This window comes from Pollicipes pollicipes, unplaced genomic scaffold (assembly GCF_011947565.3).
Source record: "Pollicipes pollicipes isolate AB1234 unplaced genomic scaffold, Ppol_2.1 Scaffold_2555;HRSCAF=2994_pilon_pilon_pilon, whole genome shotgun sequence".
In the NCBI taxonomy this organism is placed as follows: Eukaryota; Metazoa; Arthropoda; class Thecostraca; order Pollicipedomorpha; family Pollicipedidae; genus Pollicipes; species Pollicipes pollicipes.
Genome location: NW_023596136.1, coordinates 24,066,516 through 24,085,797, shown reverse-complemented (window position 1 = coordinate 24,085,797; position 19,282 = coordinate 24,066,516). Strand labels below are relative to the sequence as shown.

General features: G+C 49.8%; 1 protein-coding gene across 1 annotated transcript; it reads left to right on the top strand.

Moving 5' to 3' along the window:
• The first annotated feature begins 1,252 nt into the window (after positions 1–1,252).
• On the top strand, positions 1,253–14,132 carry LOC119112748 (RNA transcription, translation and transport factor protein). Its single transcript, XM_037237028.1, has 6 exons — positions 1,253–1,324; positions 8,301–8,376; positions 9,243–9,451; positions 10,036–10,144; positions 10,866–11,026; positions 12,741–14,132. Exons 2-6 carry the CDS (start codon positions 8,316–8,318, stop codon positions 12,942–12,944), a joined length of 744 nt encoding a protein of 247 aa, XP_037092923.1. The 5' UTR covers positions 1,253–1,324; positions 8,301–8,315; the 3' UTR covers positions 12,945–14,132.
• The last annotated feature ends 5,150 nt before the right edge of the window (positions 14,133–19,282 follow it).

The window sequence follows — 19,282 nt, the reverse complement described above, 5'->3', positions numbered from 1 at the left end:
ATCAGAAGGTTAACATGGACCAATGCACAGATTTTGGAAAGAGTTGAAGGAGTCCGCACTTTTTATTGTGATCTTTCATATTGTTATATCTCCGATACTATGGCGTATTGGTCCAAGATGATGTGCTCGTTATGCTCAGAAGATTAAATCGCATCTCTCTATCAAATTTCAAGCCAATCTGAGGAGTCCGCTGAATATGGGATATGAAACTGAGTCAAGCATGATCACATGCAATACGGACTGGATTCGCGACCTTGACATCAGAACAGCTATAACTTTTTTTGATACAGCGTACCGGTCAAAGATTTTGTGCTCATCGTTATCAGGAGATCAATATCTATCAGCACGCGGAGTTTAGAAAGAATCGAAGGAGTCCGCCTTTTTATTGCGATCTTTAATATTGGTATATCTCCGGTAAAAGGGCGTACTGGTTCGATATTTTGTACTCATTATGGTCAGGAAATTAAACTACATCTGTATACAAAGTTTCAGGGAAATTTAAGGAGTCCACTAAATCCCGAATATGGACCTGAATCTGAATGTGAATGAGATGCCAACTTGACGGACGTCCGACGTCCCCATCCACCACATCCTTGATGTGACTAAGACGAATTTTTACGTCCCGTTTTTCAGGCATCACGGATTTGTCTTGTTGAAAATAACCAACCTTTACCTTTGCAGAAGCTGCTGAATAAGCTACAATTTCAAGTAAATTCTGATTTATAGTTTCGATATGTCCATGGTACGGAGTTTCCAGACAGCACTACCAGACAGCTCATAATCGTGACTCATTCACATCGTCACTCACGCTTCTTCACTCATGACTCGTAATCTCCTGGTGAATTAAATGCCGGTAATTTTCGAAATGTGTGCTCTGAATCCAGCAGAGCCTCAGAAACGTTCGCACAAAACTACAAATGTTGTACTCTATGCTATGGGTTTAACATTAAAGATAGTGCATTCTGCCTGGTCAAGAAGCACAACTAATGGGCTTGATGTATTAAATTTTCAAGCGGCTACATTTTGTGACAATAACAGAACGATGATGAAATTTGGCCTGCACGGGACGCTGAAATAACTTCGAAAATGTGCATGGTAAAGGAAATATGAGAAGTTACCTAGGCGCCCCAAAATTTGTATCTGAGTATATGTTACCATATCACCTGTCAGGCGTCTCGTAGACAATACATGCGCTCAAGGTACTATACGTGCGCCGTGGGAGCCGGCTGGTGATAACCTGTGGGGTCGGTGGGGTGATAACCTGTGGGGGCGGCGGGCAAGCGAATTACGTGTCTGGGAGAGTGGGCCCGGCGCTGACAGAAAGGTAGAGTACCTTACGCTTTCTTAGTGTAAGAAGTCAGTACCTGTAAAACTAAAGGCGTGTGGGCTCCGCTGTATTTGAGATCTGATTCATTATTCAGGTAGTCTCTGAAGGATATCACGCCTTAGATATTCCCAGTCCAAACTGCAAAAAAGTGAATGTTACATGAAGTATTCACATTTTGGCAGCAAAATCACACTGCAGATTTCATTACATGTGCTTGCATCTTAAATCTTAGCACTGAAACTTCAGAGAACAGCCAGGATCAATTTCAACCTAGAGAACTAATGTTTTTGGCATTGCTACATGAAAAGTAATTTTAGACCAAAATCTCTGAAAATGTATAGGTTAAACTAATGTGAAAATTCAGCCCTATCAGGACTGACCTGGGTCTAACACGTGTGATTGTTGGGTTCAGCTCATTGATGGATGCAGATTTTTTACAGTCTGAGTCACAGGTTGAGTCCAGCTAAGCCTTTATTTAATATCAGAGCAACTGATAAGGTAAACCAGAGTATAATACCAGAAATGTCAGCAGATAAAGCCAAGACTAAATATTGAGATTTATTGATAGAGTGTGGGGGATTTACTGTGGTGCACATATCCTATCTTGCCTGACCTGACAACCAAAGGTGGCCCAACCCCATTTGGCAAAAAAATATGTGGTGGTGATACCTATACAGCATTGATGTGCTAAACCACACTTGCATGTGCTGAGCTCATGCCAGGTCAAATTGTTTTGTAAGTTTGTTACATGTAAGTTTTATCTTATATATGTTGACATTCTTTTAGTGTCAAAAACATTTTTGGGGTGTTTTTGCTTGAAAAAGTCTTTACGGCATAAAAGTTTCCCAAAACATGACTTTGTATTTGCTGAAATGGTGTGGACTGAGCCCAACTTGAATCAGCCCCCTTACAGCCTTGCCTTCTGCTTCCCACCTTGGAGCTGTCTACTTCTCCAACTTTGGGGCACCAGGAGCCATGGGCGTAGGAAAAGGGGGGGGGAGGTAGGGGGATCATGGCCCCCCACTTATCAAGGTGTTGGGCTAGTGGTGTTAACTGCTCCCCCTGCTTTTCAGATTTAGGTTGTGTTTAGCTTACCTTTGCATTACATTTAACATGTATGCTGATCTATGTAGTTCATCAGCCATCTTCCTCAAGATGTGTCATCTTATTTGTGTACTCATTGGCCTTAGCTTGGTGTTAGTAGCAGGACCAATGCTGTGCGGCCTATGGAGACTGCAACGCCAGGTGTCGAGGCTGTTGCTGTGACTTGTGGGCATGCATGTTTAAAACCATATTATCTGGTTTTATCAGTTTTATCAATTCTTACTGAATCTTGAACATTTTAGGATGAACATGGATTAGCCATGTTGATGAAAATCTGGGACCCCATTTCATGTACAATTTGTGTTCATAGAGTCCTCAATATCTCTGAAGAACACATAAAAATATGGAACCAGTATCTATGTAACAATTATGGGACCATCTGGTGTAAATGTTGTGTCAATGGAGGTTCCTGTGCTGATCTGGGGCCAGGTGTGTTGGTTAGAAGGCTTCCCGTGTCAGGGAGGGGAACAACGTGATATGTAGCCTCCTAAGGGTCTCCAGATCGACCAAGAGATCCCACCCCATATCGCCAGAATGACAGCCAGAAGTCACTTTGCAATGGGACAGAATGGCCCTTCAGCCCTTGACCGGAAGTGATAATGTTCCCGGTGAGTTCTACTTAAAGCTCCCCTCGCCTGGAAGGAAAGGAGGCGTCTCAATATTTTTGGATAGATTGGGGGTCTCATTATTGTTGAAAAGAGAGGGTCGAAATGTGTTTTAAAAAACGAGCAAGGCATCCCATGCTTGCCTGAGAATGTTGGTTTTTCAGAATGGATTAGTGAAACAAATTACATCAAAGGTTTGAGAATGTCCGCCCGCAGCCTCGAGAGCAAGGACAGCGGTGGCCTGGGTTGCAGCTTCCTTAAAACCGAACGGCATCGGCCATTGCAAGTGCCACCAGACCGCAGGCGCCATGTTACTTTGTCTTCTAGACAGATTAATAGTTACAGAAACACCAAAAATGGAGGTTCTACCTTTACTCTTCGAGTTACATCACCAGATTTCAGCACCACTTCGCGGTGCTTTAAGGGCCAATCCGTTCTTACTATCAGTTTAAAAATCGCACACATGAAAATATGCATCTAGGCTGCCTTCTGAAAGTGAGATTTGATGTCCTGAAGCGTTCAAAAGTACTTCTTTTGGAAGCATTATCATTTTCGTCCATACATTGGTCGCGGCTCAGTATTAGATGCTTGGCTGACGCTGCGCGGCCTGCGGAGACTGCAACGCCTGGCGAAGAGGTTTTTGTTACCAATATTTGCGAGCGCGCGTGCTCCAAACTACGTTACATTACTGGTATCACTAATCGATTAAAGTGTTTAAAGGCAATTATTTCAGAAATATCATCATTTTTCTCCACCGGTGAGTTGCACCTAAGACTTGGCCACTGGGCTAATGTTCCGCGGACTAAGGAGGCTGCGAAGTCTGGTGTCGTGGTTTTTGTTGCTAAAATTTGCATGCGCGTATGTTAAAAAACAAAGTTACACGAATTGTGTCATTAATCGATTCTGATTGAATGTTGAACATTTCCAGACAAACATGGCTTGGGCATGCTTATTCACACTGTTTACCACTCAATCTACAATCAAATTTTCATCTTTAAATTCGATTAAACATATCGATCTACAATCTGCCTTCGCGATGTCCTTAATGTGTGGAACCCAGTTAAACAATTCTGACAAAGCTTCTTTAATCGGTCTAGAACCAGTCCACTAAACCATTGCAAATAAGGGGCGTCAGTGATTTATTCCATGCTGTCGTTCAATGCCTGATTTCTGCTGTGTATTGACTTCGAAATACACACGCATTGATCTCACGGTAGCTTCTAGTTTCTGCTCTGAACACAAGGTAAAAATAACAGTGAAACGAAGAAACCCATGTTCCTTGTTAGCAAGTAAGCTATATCCCGCTTTTTTGGAGGTGTTCACCATAAGAGAGGCTTTTGTGAACCCTGTGCTCCCTCTTGGCAAGGCTCTGCCTGCGCCCCTGCCTACACCCAAAAGTAAATAAGGTCGGCTATGGTGAGTAATGATCAGTTGAAGTGTCTGTTGAACCAATTCATGCCTAAGGCAAGCAGCTTTCCGTAGGTTTTTTTCTGCGGTAGTGCGGTGCAAGGGAAGATAATTCTGAAAAAGATATTATTGCAGGTGCCCAGCGTATGTTTTACACGCCAATTAGCAGTAACGCTGATCCAGAAATATGCAACAAAACAGCTATACGATCAGTTCGCAGTCAGTCATACGGGAGACGGTCGGTCCAGGGCAGTAGCGGCCGACGGCGGGCAGAGCAGGTCTCAGATGAAGGCTATATGACAGAAGGGCCTTCATTCTGTGGATTGGTTTTAAAGGAGAATCTCCCAGTCTTATGCCTTTTGTCGCCTTGTTTTTGGCAGTTTCAGGCTTCCGAATTTGTTTCTGCCTACAATGCTGTCGCAAGTCTTATCTCTTAAAACACAGCCAGCGAAATGAAGGCGCAAATAAAAGTTATCGCACTGTGAGCCATCGATTCACTTTCAAAATTCTTATCAGCCTATGTCCAGGCGTTATTTTGGCATCTACCCTGTGGAGGCAGATATGCCTCCTCACTGACCCAAAATGCCTACCCGTTCACAGCATCCCGCCTCCCCAGGAAAGACAATGTTGAAATGGACAAATGATCTTGGGAAGCAGGATAGCCTCATTTACTGAATGGCATAGATGAGTCGAATAGGCAAGGTTATGCGCTTGTGAGAAACAGTTCTAGATGCATATCTAGGATAGTAGCAATGACATTTGAATAAAGAGCGATAACAAGCTCCATCTCTACCCTCACCCCCCCCCCCTCGGTCATCGTACTTGCTTTCCAGAAAAGTTTGTAAACTACGCCCTGTGCCTGGCCCTCTCACTTTTTAGGACGTCCGTACGCCTATGCCAGGAGCCTCTGGGTTTGCCAATTGCCTTCAGTTATTTAAACGCCCCTCTAACCTTTTGGCATGACACAACAAAATGCTGTCTTGACTACCCCTATGGCTACCTGGTTATTTGTATACCTGACTTCAAAGCTTGAAGTCCCTGCCTAATGATGTCAGTGACCTGTTCTATCATTATCATAGCTCTGGTGTAAAAATAAAGGTGTAAAATTTCAGTCCTGCAGCGCATTCTCAGTCTGGGTCCGGGAAATGTTTTTTCCCCTATGTTCTGACCGCATCAGATGACTATATCATTAATATGCTTGGTGGCTGAGCCATCTGATTAGGTTGTATTTTCTTTTACTTTGTTCCACAGACAGCTGGTGCGGTTGGCATGTCCTTTACTTTTGAGAAACACTCGCAGCTTTCCTTTGCTTTGACATAGCCAGGAGCTTCTCCCAGGAACGGACCAAATCAGGTCACAAAAGGATCTTTCAGCCAAGTGAGCCCCCTCGTGGTCACTATGGGGGGCAAGACATGGGACAAAGCCAGATATTTGACTGTGAGGCTGAATGCAAAGCCAGGAACACGTCATGAGGTGGAAGTCAAAACCGAAGCTGGTAAATGTGACGCTTGCAGTTGCGAAGCCGAAGCCGGTGGCTCACATTTTTAGAGCATGAAGCCAAACCCGAAGCATGTGGCCTTGAACTTTGTGCACGCGAAGCCGACGCCTAAGCACCGTAAATCGTACTGCAGAGGTCAAATCCAAATCCAGTATGCAACGTCATGTTATGAAAGCTTTTTCATGTTGTTATGTTGAAAACCTTTTCGCTTTCGAGGAAACTGTATGGGATAAGAAAATATGAGTGTTTTTCGAGGTGATTAACCCTAGCCCTGACAGGGGGTAGGCAACCCCCCTAAGGTTTTTTTACGGTACCTCTCCGGCGTGTTCTGCTATCGCGCTCAAGTTTTCAATGGCGTGCACCTAGCCTTTTTGGTTGCGGAGCAGCGGCGGTTTTTGAGAAACACTGCACGGCGATCTGCGGCTGGCGCAAGGCGGCGTCGGCGGCCGACGATGCCGCGGAGCGCGCGTGGCGGACCGACATTGACACGTTAACGAAGCCGTAGGTAGTGTGTGTATGATCAAACACAAAGAATGTGCACAGTTGCACTCAGAATTGAACAAGAAACGCATCAGTGTGAGTTTTATGTCGCCACAAGGTGTGTTATCGTAGGTATAGTGTTGTAAAGCTGAAAAGTGCAACTTTTGTAAAATCGCTTCTTTGACCCGATATAATGGGGTCAATTATTGATCTTATTGCACGAAATTGTCATGAATTGCGAGATCGCGTTAATATCAATTCACTGGTATTTTCCGCTAAACTCTAACCTCATTAGTTTGGAAACGCCTGGGATGATCGCATCCTCCTATCAGTCCGCGTTACGAGAAACGTCGAACGGTGGCGTGAGTTACGATGAGGGAGTCAGTATTACGGATGTGGAAGTTTTTCCGGCCTATGATATGTGCCTTGCATGTTTTATTGCGGGCTAAAGATAGTTCCGGCCGTCATCAGGTGTTAGTTGGTCCTGAGAATGGCCCCTGGTTTGTGTCTTTTGACAGACATGCGCCACAACCTTGGAAGTGGGTGTGACATTTTGAGGCGACAGGAAAGGCAGGGCTGTTGCTTTTTGTGGGGTAAAACTGCAGCTGCAGTGACAAAATCACCGTGACACAGTCGAAGCCACCAGTCCAGGATCACGTGCAGTTGAAGCCGATATGATTGAAAAATTTGAAATTTATGCCGAATACTAGGCCAACTGTTAAAAATGTCCTCAACCCGAGGCCAAAGCTGAAACCAACCATTGAAAGCGGCATAAAGTTGAAATCGAAGTCATTGAAGGAAACCTGTGGTTCAGCGAAGCTGAAACCAATGCCACTCTAGTCACCATGCCTCATAGACATTGTTATTGTAAGTCCTTTTAGGCTCGGGCTTATCTGTTGATCCAGTGCAAACCGGTGCCCGTCTTGTAGCTTTAAACTCACAATTGTGCCATGGGTTTGGCCCATGGGATTCCAGAAGTTCCCTTAAGCCACTTCACTGTCTGTTGACGTCACATTTTACCCTAAATCACACTTCGAGTTAATCATACGCTCCGGCGCCAGATCCTCCATTGCATTGCTTTTACCCAATCGTTGGATAAAAGGAATTGAATGAAATGAGAATGATTATACACATAACCTTCATTGGGTTGGCATGAGGCCAAGATCGCGTCAAGCCAAGTGTTATGAATAAAAAATTGACCAAGCCGTTATATCACGAACGCAACGGACTGATAAGTGTCAGTGGCATGTGTTGGTGACGGTCAAGACCACGTCATGCGAGTCTGCAGGGCTGTGTAAAAGATGGTTAGCGGACGTTTCGTGATGCACTGACGGCATCATGGTGCCTAAAAATCACTTGCAATTTCATCTCTGAACAGGGTCTTGGACTTGGGATGCCGTCAAATGGCTTTAGATGGTCTCACCTCACCACTCGGAAGTGAGTGGTGACGCGATTTACCGGCATCAGCTTTACTCTTTCATCCTAAACAAAGAGGCCTGGAGACGTTAGAGACTTTGTTTGACCTCGGCTGATCGTCCCGGCAAGACAACTGCGAAACATGCTGAGAACTGAGCATTGGGACATATTTGGATGACGCATTGACTGGCTTTCTGCTGCTGGATATTTGCTGTAGCATTTCGGCGTGAAATTACAGGATGTTGTGCTAACCCGGTTCGCTTGGAGAGGCAGCGAGACCGCCGAAGTGACGAGAGGTGCAACCAAAATTTTGCTGAATTATCACAATATTACATACAAGCTCCCGACAAAAAAGATGCAACATGAATCCCACTTTCACCGCAACTGAATCTCAGTCGTTTTGTAGTTCAACCCCGACTAAAATGTCTGCAGTCGTGTACTTAGGTGCGTTGCTGTTTCACAGGCTGGAGGTCACGAAATGTTCTGCCGTAAGCTGAAGGCCCTCAGCTACCCGGAGGCGGAGCAGTTTGACCACACAGGTAACGGTCACTTCGGCGTACTGAGTCCAGCGTACTGAGGTAGCGCATGTTTGCCATCCTTCCTAAATTACCGGCTTGAAAATGAAAACAAAGTTTTTTTTTGTTAAACGAGCTTCGTGTCTACTTGCATTTTAATAAGGCATATATTAGGCAGATGCACAAATGTTTGCCCTGTCCAGTCTTTTAAAAAATGTGTTTGTGTGGGTGGTCAAATGCCTGTATGATGCGTACCTTGATGCTACCACAAAATTAGTAAATGGCTGAAGCTCTTTTTCCCCTATCCGGTTTATTTTTCATTTTCCTATAGGCTTTATCGCACCTATTTTAAGATACACAGGGCATGTCATGATGGTCTAAACGCGACACTGGTCCATTCATTCTGCTTCATCACGCTATATGTTACTTTCTTTGCACGGAATTGCTCTCTGAAACGATAAGGCACTACCTTGAGAAGATTCATTCGAGAAATTGAGGGGATGTGGGAAAAAGGGTGATAATGTCGGGAAAAATTGCGGAGCATAAGAAATGGAAAAATTCCCAAGAGATGAACCTAAAAATTTATTTGTATTTGAAACATGTTCTGAACTGCCAACCCACTCTGCGACAGCCATTGTTTCCATTGCCACTTAAGTTGGCCATCGATCCATGCAGCGTCCTCAGTAAAAGCTGTTGTCGAGCAGGAAAGAGCACGTCTTGATACAAAGCACGGCATGTTTGGTGTTAATCATCTAATCAGTGCTGCAAACCGCCGCCAACACTGACGGCTGTCATGGCTGCCGCACACGGAAGCTCGGTCCGTAGTGGTGGGCGACCAGCGAGCTGGTGCCGTCCTGACGTCGGCTACAACGACCACGCTCCGCCGGCAGACCAGCGCCAACTGCGCTCGGCCGCGCTCTGGCTGGAGGAGCAGAAGATCCGACACTACGCGGCCGGCGACCGCGGCCCGCTCCGGGACCTGCAGGCCGAGCAGTGGTCCGAGGCGTTCTCCCGCTACCTCACAGACTTGTCGGCGCCCGTGTCGGCCGCTGACGAAGCTGGCTCGCTCGACTGGCTGCTGGGCCGTGCCGTCCGTCTGGTCAGTGCCCATGGTCCAGCCCATTTGTGGTCGCTGTTTGCGCGAGTTGGGGTGTCGAGCGGAGTTTGTTGTCTCGTTTTGGGGCAACTTTTCGCGCCCCGAGCTATTTGCGAAATCAAGCGTGACCACATCTCAGTCGTGAACAACGCTGGGGTGCCCTGCTGGCTAACGTTAGTTCTTCATGCTGGCGTCGCGCCTCCTGGGAAAGTAATCATGTAAGTCAACATTTATGGTTTTGAACATCAAATTGCCTAAACGTGGAGTTGGCTCATAGTCATGACTATACTATGTTCGAAGTTGTGGTTTGATGTAGGCGCGACCTGTTACCCTGCAGCTCGTCCGCGTGTCTGTGCTGGGAGGACGCTGCGAGACCCTTGCGCCGCAGCGAGGGGCGCGGAGAGGGCGGGGAACGGGCAGGCACGCAGTGGGGAACGGGCTGCGACGGAGGCACGTAGTGATTCGTGTACGGAGCTTAGGTGATCGTGTGGGTATGTCATTGGACCGGCAGCGGCGGAAAAAGGTGGTATTTTCGCTGCTCAGGTCAGCGGCTTGTGGCTTTAAGGTCATGGGACTGTTGTTTTCAGGCGTATGGAGATAACTTGAAGAAGTACCAGTCGGCGCAGGTCAATGGCACCGCCGGACAGCCGCAGACCGTGAAGGCGCCCTCTCAGAATCCATTAGACAACTTAGATTGTAAGTACAGCCCTCGTTGGATTGCCTTCATTTTGACAGCTTCTCTTCAGGTGGGGACAACATACCAATGTTTCCTGGTCGTCATTCTCAGTGTTAGATTTGGAACAGCGTTCTTCAGGATGGCGATGTGCAGGACTAGGAGAATCGACAGTAATATTACTGTGGTTGGATTTGTGCTGTCACGTGACTTGGTGAGTGCCGTGTATTACATTGCTGACCTTCACTAAGCATTCCACAATGTATTTCTTCATGTATGGAGATAGTGCTGAAACAGTGGAAGCATGTGAGTGACCGGCGCATTTTTCCAAATGTTTTAAACCATTGCGGCAGTTCCTTTGCATATCTCTAGATAAGTATGAGCTTATTCTCTTGAGGACCACAGATTCGTGTAAACGCACCATCTCGCTGTCAACCTATATGCAGCAGAGTTACATCGGGGAAAGTTTTTGGAAATGGTTGCCACTCCCAGCTCCCAGTCACTGGCAGGCGCGCTGAACCTTCACAGTGTCGTTTGACCAAGAAAGTGGAATGCGGTTAGCAACCTTGGAAATAGGATGTTTTGAAACTGTACAGGTTGTCTTCTACACACAAATGTACTGCGAGTCTGCAGAAGTGTGTGAAGTTTGTTTAAATCCTTCATTAAGGCGTGGTTGTCCACCGGCCGACGGGCACCCATGTGCAGCCGTGTTACGCGGAGCTGACGCTGTCCCTGCGCCGACAGTCAACAGCGCCGAGTTTGTGTCGGGCGTGGAGCGTCTGGCGCGCCTGCTGAACCTGCCCTGCCACCCGGACCACCTGGTGACGCTGCAGGCCGTCAGCGGCCTCATCTGCCAGCGGCTCAACAAGCAGGCGCTCGCTGACCCCGACCTGGTGGTGGTCAAGGTGAGGAGCGCGCCGCTGGGGGCCCGCCGCTGGGGACGTGCCGCTGGGGACGTGCCGCTGGGGACGTGCCGCTGGGGACCCGCCGCTTGGGACCTGCCGCTGGGGACCCACCGCTGAGGACCTGCTTCTGAGAGACTCATCAGGGGACCTGCCGCTGGAGACCCTCCACCGTCGCTGCCACCGTCGGCCGCGGTCGGGCGTTCGGGGGAGAACCGGCCGCTGACCCAGCGCAGTTGAAGGCGGCTGGACACATGTGTACCCGCGTGCTCCACAGAGTTTGTGCGTGAGAATAATTGTACTCAGGTACCACTGACGCCTCTGGTTTGCTTGCCAGCTGCGGTGTCATTCCGTCCGTTATTTCCTGACCGTTCTTTTCTGTCGATGTCCATATGGCTGTAATGGATGTCAGGTTGAACTAATGGAAACACTGCTTCTTATGCGACCTGTAATTCCTGCTTGTCTCGGGTGGCAAGATAACGTTGACCATTTGGCGCCCGGATCCCCCGCGCGGAGCGTATGCAGGGCAACGTTGTGATCAAACGGGCAGATGGGGACATCTGGCGGCCACTGTAAGAAGCATGGCTGTATTCCGCGACCGGCTGGACAACTGGATAAATGTTTCGTGCTGTCGTGTTTACTTTTCTTTTCGGATTCCCGCGCGTAAGAACTAGTGTGAGCAGTATGGACAGTGCTCCATGTAGCGTTCGATTTATTCATTCTTTTCGGTTATCGCATGAATCCTTTTAGTGCGTGGATGGACTTATGAGACGAATGTTGTGATGCAACGGTTTGTCCTGTTGTGGGGCATTTGAGGTTGAACAGCATTTATGATCTTTGTTGACTCTTGAAACCGGGAGTTATTATGTCAGTCTAGGGACCATGCGAATATCGCTGCCACCAATGTGCATCTATTTCCGTTGGAGGATTTCTCTTGGTGTTGATGCCGCATGCTCTTTTAGGTTTGTTATTACCACCATTTTGAGCTCAGGGTTTTATGCAATGTTACGTGTGACAGTGTGTTTGGCGACAATCTGTGTGACATAGTTTATTTGAAGAGTGATGTGTATCATAAAGATTCGTGCTGCCACCACTGATTCCGACTGAAGTTGCATCACACAATTTCCGCGCAACGCGGGAGGTCATCGGTCAACAACACTTACGAATGCAAACACGACCGACACAGTAAAGAACTGCTGCTGACGCAAGTCCTGTTATACGAAACTTCTCTGTAACTCTCCCGTGCGGTGCTCAGTTCTGCGAGACTGTGTTGGGATATTCCGCTGCTTCGGACACAGGGCGTGCGGACGTCGTCACTGCACTTTCTGCTGCGGCTTTGGATTTCGTGTTGCGCTTCTGCAGACTCGCAGTACATTTGTGTGTCAGCACGCCTGCCAGTAACTGGGAGCTGGGAGTGGCAACCATTTCCAAAAACTTTCCCCGATGTTACTCTGCTGCACATGGGTTGGCAGCGAGATGGTGTGTTGTCTTAGGCGGGATGGTCATTTGGCTGGAGTAGGTATATGCCACATATGATTGCGTTATTAACAATTGATAATAGCATGCTACAACTTCAAACTTCCACCGTCAACGTGTCCCGTAAAATCGACTGTTTACCTCAGCAGTCCCCAGCACCTACGGGTGCGCTAGTGCGCTCCTCGCGCGCCCTGTGTCGTGACCTGAGCCGTCCGTCTGACCTCGCCCCGTCCCGCCCCAGGGCACGCCGTTCCCGCTTCAGGACGCCGACCTGGGCTTCGACACGGGCGACCCGGTGCTGAACCAGGCGGCCAAGGTGCTACGGCTGCTTCACATCCGCGACCTGCGCGCCCTCCAGACAGCCATCAATGAGGCGCTGGTGGCCGTGCAGGGCCTGGTCGCCGACCCGCGCACCGACACGCGCCTCGGCAAGGTCGGCAAGTGACCCGGTCAGCGTCGGAGGCGGACCTCCGCTGCGGCGGAGCAGCTCCACCCGGACGGACGGGCCGCGAGGTCGGCAGGTTAACTCCGCAGGCGTGGCCTCCAGATCGAGGTCGGAAGGTCGAGACCGGGTCATGTTTGACAGATGACCTCTGTCGGGGTTGGCGGACGGCCGCCTGTCAGTGACTGACCGGCGGCCGACCGCGTCACGTGCTACAGCCGGCGGTACCAACGGCTGGTGTGCCGCGTCCGCTGCGCGTTCGCTGCGTCGGGGTCGTCTCGGTGGGCGGGAGGGCGGGGGATCTCGTGGTCACACCGCGGTCACTGCTGGGCTCCACCGCTCGGGAGCTGGGCCCGTGGGGCCGCAGCGACCCTGCCGGGCGGCTGTGGACTTCCCTATCCCAAACAGAGGGATGTATCATCTGGCTGTCTGGCGCTCTTGTATCGTACGCCACCGGTGAATAACTCTGTACACCGTCATGACGACGTCCCTTGCACATCAGGACAGGCTCTGCCCGATCCGGGTGATCCGTAAAGAAAGTTGACCGAGGGCACGGTTCGCCGCTGTACCTGTGCCACAGTGGTGTGGCGAGTGATATTCAACCCGCTGTCCGGTGTTTGTTGTTCGCGTGTGTTTGTCAGGGAATCAGAGGCCCTGTGGTTGGCGCCGCACTGACGCCCCGCTGACGAGCTGTGCTGCTGTGCCAGTGTGACAATAAATTGACACGCTGTGGGTGGCGTCTGGTGGAGCCGCCCAGTGTGACGGGGTCGGGGTGGGCCCCCGTCACCCGTACCGCCTCCTGTCGCCGCCGATCACCCTACCGACTGAATTGTGACGCCCCGAGCACGCTGGCCGGAGTCAAGGTGAACTTCTGACATCAATTAGCGTGGTAGCACGGGCAACTGGGTGTAAGTGTCCGAAGTAATTAGTGCCACGTGCGGGCGCATGACAGGTGTGCTTAATGAGGTTTTGGGTGTGAGGTGCAATGGTTTGGTCCGTGCAGGAACCTTGGATATTAGTGAATCGGTTTTTAAAGGGAAGCACTAGGATTCAGCAGGGCTGTGTGCAGGCTCGTGGTTCGATCATCTTCAGCGGAATCGTTTCTGACTCTGACTGACTCAGAACGCATTGAGCTAATTCCGACTGTGATTTAGAGCGAATCGGAGCAATTTTGAGTCCGCTGGTTCTGATTTAAAGACATATCGCTCGGTTCCGGAGTCGATCGTGATGGATATGGTTCCGACAAGAATTCAGAAAAACCTTATGGCCTTTATGAAATATAGATAAGTCAGTTGTCTGGTTGACGACATAGATCTGCATCGCTGTTTTCCTCGTGCTGCAGGTATGGGGCATGACATGGTGAATACATCCAGTTCTTTCATTCACACTTGAAACGACTCACTACTGGGTTGGTTGACTCAGCTTCGATTAGGACTGTCTGTCTGTCTGTCTGCCTGCCTGCCTGTCTATCTGCATGTCTGCCTGTCTGTCTGTCTGTCTGTCTGTCTGTCTGTCTGTCTGTCTGTCTGTCCCAGCATGCATTTCGACCAGCCGAGGCTAACCGGCTGACCGACCGTCACGAAGCCTTCACCGTCTGCGGATCGGCGGACGGTCAATGGCGGTGACCGCGTGCCGGTCAGGGCCGGGTGACACGCACCGCGCGCGGTCCCCGGAGGTCTGCAAACATCGAATTGACATGGGTACAGATCACACGGCCGGTCACACTAGGCTGTCCGCCGTCGGAGATATTGTACCGTGGTGATTCATGGCTCTGGTGGGATCTCGTCAGAGAGCGGCGCCGCCAGACGACCCGGTCATGTGCTGCATGGGCAGTGACACGCCGTATCACCAGACGACCCGGTCATGCACTGCATGGACAGTGGCACTCTGAATCACCAGACGACCCGGTCATGCATTACAGGGACAGTGGCACTCCGAATCACCAGGCGATACGGTCATGTGCTGCATAGATCATAGCACTCCGCATCACCAGGTGACCCGGTCATGTGCCGCATAGATCATAGCACTCCGCATCACCAGACGATACAGTCATGTGCCGCATAGATAGTAGCACGCCGCGTTACCAGGCGGTACGGTCATGTGCCGCATAGATCATAGCACTCCGCATCACCAGACGATCACTCCGAACCACCAGATGATATGGTCACGTGCTGCATAGACAGTAGCACTCCGAATCACCAGACGACCCGGTCATGCGCTGCATGGACAGTAGCACTCCGAATCACCAGCACTCCGAATAATGGCTGTCAAACTTACCAAGTGAATGAGATGTCTATGAACGAATCTGGCGCCGTCAAAGATGGAGAGGTCAGTGGCGCGTTCTGCGCTTCAAGCGCTCGCGCACGGTTTGCACCCTTATCGGTCAAGGCGTCTCCAACTCACGTCTAAGCTGTAGGTTGGTCGTGTTCTCGATGTCACAATGTAGCGTGGTGGCCAGCAGGGCTCATTCAGGCAGCTTTCGTATGCCGCTGCACCCACTCTGCACGTGTAAGTGATTCATGTCCCAGTGACATTGTCGTTGAACAGGTGAAACCAAGCGCGTGACATTTGACACACTGGGTCCATGGCGGATTTCGATCTCATCGATATGCGTGTTTTGTCCGCGCATGTTCAGGCTCAAGGTCAGAAGCTACATGCTCAGACTTACTCGCTTCATATCTGTGGGGGATGCATTTGCTCCGTACGATAAGCACCTTCATTCGGTGTCGCGTGCCACGGCCACAAGTGAGTTGTGACTCAGTGCGAATACCGTTGAACCGGTGGTGTCTTATACATGGAATTTGGATCATTGGGTTCATGAAACATTTGCGAATCGATGTGTCCGTTCCGTCTGCGTGTGGTCAGCAACAAGATCAGCAACGTACGCGCAGGCCTGAACCCCTCAGGCCTCGAGTGGGTGGGCTTGGTTCGCAATGCTGCGACTCACCTCAAACCGAAAGTGCAGTGTTGCTGGAGTTGCCAAATTTGCCACATTTTATACAGTCTGCAATGACTAAGACGACGCACACTTCCTTGACACGGCTGCACTAGTGGCCCATGGCGCAGGTGCCCACATTTCTTTCCATTAGGCAATAGTAATTGATGTAACAAAGGAACGCAGCTTTTTTAAACGATGATGCCTAAAAATATATGTTTGTTGTTTTTGTTGCACATAATCTATGCCTCGTTCTGTACATTCATATTACACTGGAAAGCAATGCACGTGCATTAATATATGCGAACCGTTGGTATTGTTGACACGTTTTGCACATTAACGAGAATCAGCTGCCAGTTAAAAACACAAAGTGGCAATCGTGCACTGATGAGAGTATGCATTTGCAGAAATGCAATAACATGAAGTGCAATTGTTGAACATGTTCTCATCGTAAGGTGAAAGCGCATTATGCAACAGGAAAAACGACACCTATTTAATTATATTTCCCACGATCAGTACGCAGCGATAAACAGCAAACTCCTACTTTGCGCTCCTGGCTTACAGAAAGTCACGACGATCATAAAGCCTGCTGCCCGGTTTGCAAGTGTGACGGCGGAACTACAAAAACACTGACGTCAAAGGCAAGCGGGAAATTTGTCATCAGCCTTAAAGCAGAGTTGATTTTCAACGTATTCGCCACATGAACACATGCTGCTGGGATTATAGCTCGCGAGTTGATGTGATACAACGTTTTGTTTATCGTAACACTTCATAAGAATAGTGAAAATCGAAACTCCCGTCAATTTCACGCATAGCCATTTCCTGATGTCTGCGACTTTTAAAAGGAGTGTTCCTTATTTGAAGATTTTGAAACAAGTATCAGATAAGATGAAACAAGCTCTCTTATAGCTAATGGCTTACTTTTAAGTGGAAAAGACTGCTCCAGACAGCACAACTTCTCGGCTGAGTAAATATGGTCCCGAATGCGTCACTCTTGGATTACGTCCTCGTACCTTGCACAACAGTGATTGGGAACCAATTGGCGGCGGCTATGTCTGCAAATATTTCTTACGAACGCGAGATATGAACATCTCGACAATTTTACTTGTCTCAGCCTTGATCGCCGCATGGCTAAAGGAATGTCAAGATTTGAATGACTACATTATGACGTCATGGAAGCCTGGGTGACCTTGAATAGTCGCCCGACAATAGTCTGCACAGAAAGTGTAGCTCAGAAACTAGAGGGCTTAGGTCTCAAGTAGGGCAGGGCAGTGAACTGCACCGAGTTATCTCCGCGATGGGTATTTCAGCTCACAACCCCATACAACTAGGAGCTACTCCTTTAATCGCGGATTCGCAGTTGCATCAAACCGCCTACATGGATGGCGGGTCTAATATGCACGGAATGATTAGCTCACACCAAAGAAATCGAATTGCGATCGTTAACGACCGGCGTCATCGTTCTCAACCATTCCAAACTATAAAACGTCGTTCTACAACAACACACGTCGAATTTCGTAACCTTTCGCTGGACGGGTCACGATAACCATCTGACGAACCGGTTGCGCCAGCCCCGTGCTGGCAAAGGTCCAATACATTTGAGGCATCACATCTCGCATGCCCGGCCCGGTTTTACGAACATCAGATCGGTTATGGGGTCATAACTGACCCCCGGTACTCGTACCATCACAGTCCACTCATGTGGGAGTGGACTGTGACGGTGCGTGCTCGGAGTCGGGCCAATCCACACACCGTCCACAGACCGTCCACTCCTACGCGAGTGGACTGTGACGGTGCGTGCTCGGAGTCGGGCCAATCCACACACCGTCCACAGACCGTCCACTCCTACGTGAGTGGACTGTGACGGTGCGTGCTCGGAGTCGGGCCAATCCACACACCGTCCACAGACCGTCCACTCCTACGCGAGTGGACTGCGACGGTGCGTGCCCGGAGCCGAACCAATCCACAGGCCGTCCATGTGTTCCGCGCGCTGCCGTCTGCTACCTGACACGGACCCGGTCGATTCTTGACGGCATAATAAGCGCTGATTACCGCACCCATCTTCTGTACTGTCCTCCCGGGTTAGTCAGTAGGAACAGCTTCCCACCGCTTGCGTGGGAACTGTGAGCGAGACGAACACACGGTAACCGTGACCAATTACAACCGTTTACAGTGCGCAGGTTCCACCGTTGATCTTCGTCTGAAGGCTCGCATTCACCCAATCACACCACGGCAACAGCGCCACGATATCTTGCACTAAAATATCCTAGCTACAGTTGATGTCACGTAGTTTGATGAGACGTCGTTGTGAGCGAGAACATTGAGGACTGACGTCGGGTCGGTCGGCCGTGATACAGCTGTGATAAGGTGTACCGTCAAGGCTGTGTCCAGCAGTACTGAAGACGACCGTCGGTCCCAGGACCCAAGGCCAGCCGTAGCTGTAGACGTGGACGGCGCCGGCTAGCGTACCTGCCACCAGCTACCGGTCCCCAAACAAGGCGGTGCCGTCCGCGCTCCATGACTGAGACAGACGCGCCTGCTGGCGCCGGTGCCAGCAGGCGCGGTCATCTGCTCAGTGAAGCGGGGCTACACACAGACACAAACGAACAGAGGTGGAGGAACCCTAATACGGCCCTGGGTGGAGCCTGCTATGCATTTAGACGGATCGGAGCCCCTCTTCTCAATCTTTCTGAGCTCAACGTGTGAAGTTCATGGGCTTGACACAGAACGCGGTCTACGCTGATGCGCCCTCGTGATGACTGAAAGCGCCACCGCCGCAAGCAGAGCACAACACACGCGCCGCTGATCAAGTGACACGTGGCCTGCTTTGTGGTTGGCTGGTTTGGTTTGGAACACGCGTGGCTTGCAACTACTACGTTGCACTGATATCACTGGTGGCAGTAACGTGCGTTGGCGCGTTACTGCGGCGTGAGCATGGTACTCCTCATTGAAGTCGCTGCCCGCATTGCAGTTGTGGACAAGATTGGATCGCCAACGCACGCATGTAACTGGCTCTTCGGCCCAGCTTGGGACATCATCACCGACCGGCATGATGCGATTCTGCTGATGTCGCTGATGCGATCCTGGAAAAGCTTGATATCGAATGGGATTTAGAACTGCGGATGCTGCGGTTGTGCGTGCAGCATCAGTACAGCTTGGTAGCTAAGTAATCGATGTGATATGGGGTGGGCCCCATTTCGTCGAGTCCAAATGACCCTGAGATAGCGGGGGCCACGTAAGGTCTGCGTCGTAGCCATAGCTCAGCATCTCGTGAACTGCAGTCGCTCTCTCCCTCTCCCTCTTTCTCCCTCTGTCTCCCTTTCTCGAGCTATTAAGACGTGAGAGCGCCCAACTGTACCTGCTCTGGTAAGGCGCGCTAGCATTGACCTGGCGTCCGAAGCCCCGC

Coding starts and splice junctions, on each gene's coding strand:
- LOC119112748 (XM_037237028.1), top strand. CDS start 8,316: ATGTTCTGCCGTAAGCTGAAGGCCCTCAGCTACCCGGAGGCGGAGCAG. Junction 8,377..9,242: donor GGAGCAGTTTGACCACACAG/GTAACGGTCACT, acceptor CTCCGCCGGCAG/ACCAGCGCCAACTGCGCTCG. Junction 11,027..12,740: donor CCGACCTGGTGGTGGTCAAG/GTGAGGAGCGCG, acceptor GTCCCGCCCCAG/GGCACGCCGTTCCCGCTTCA.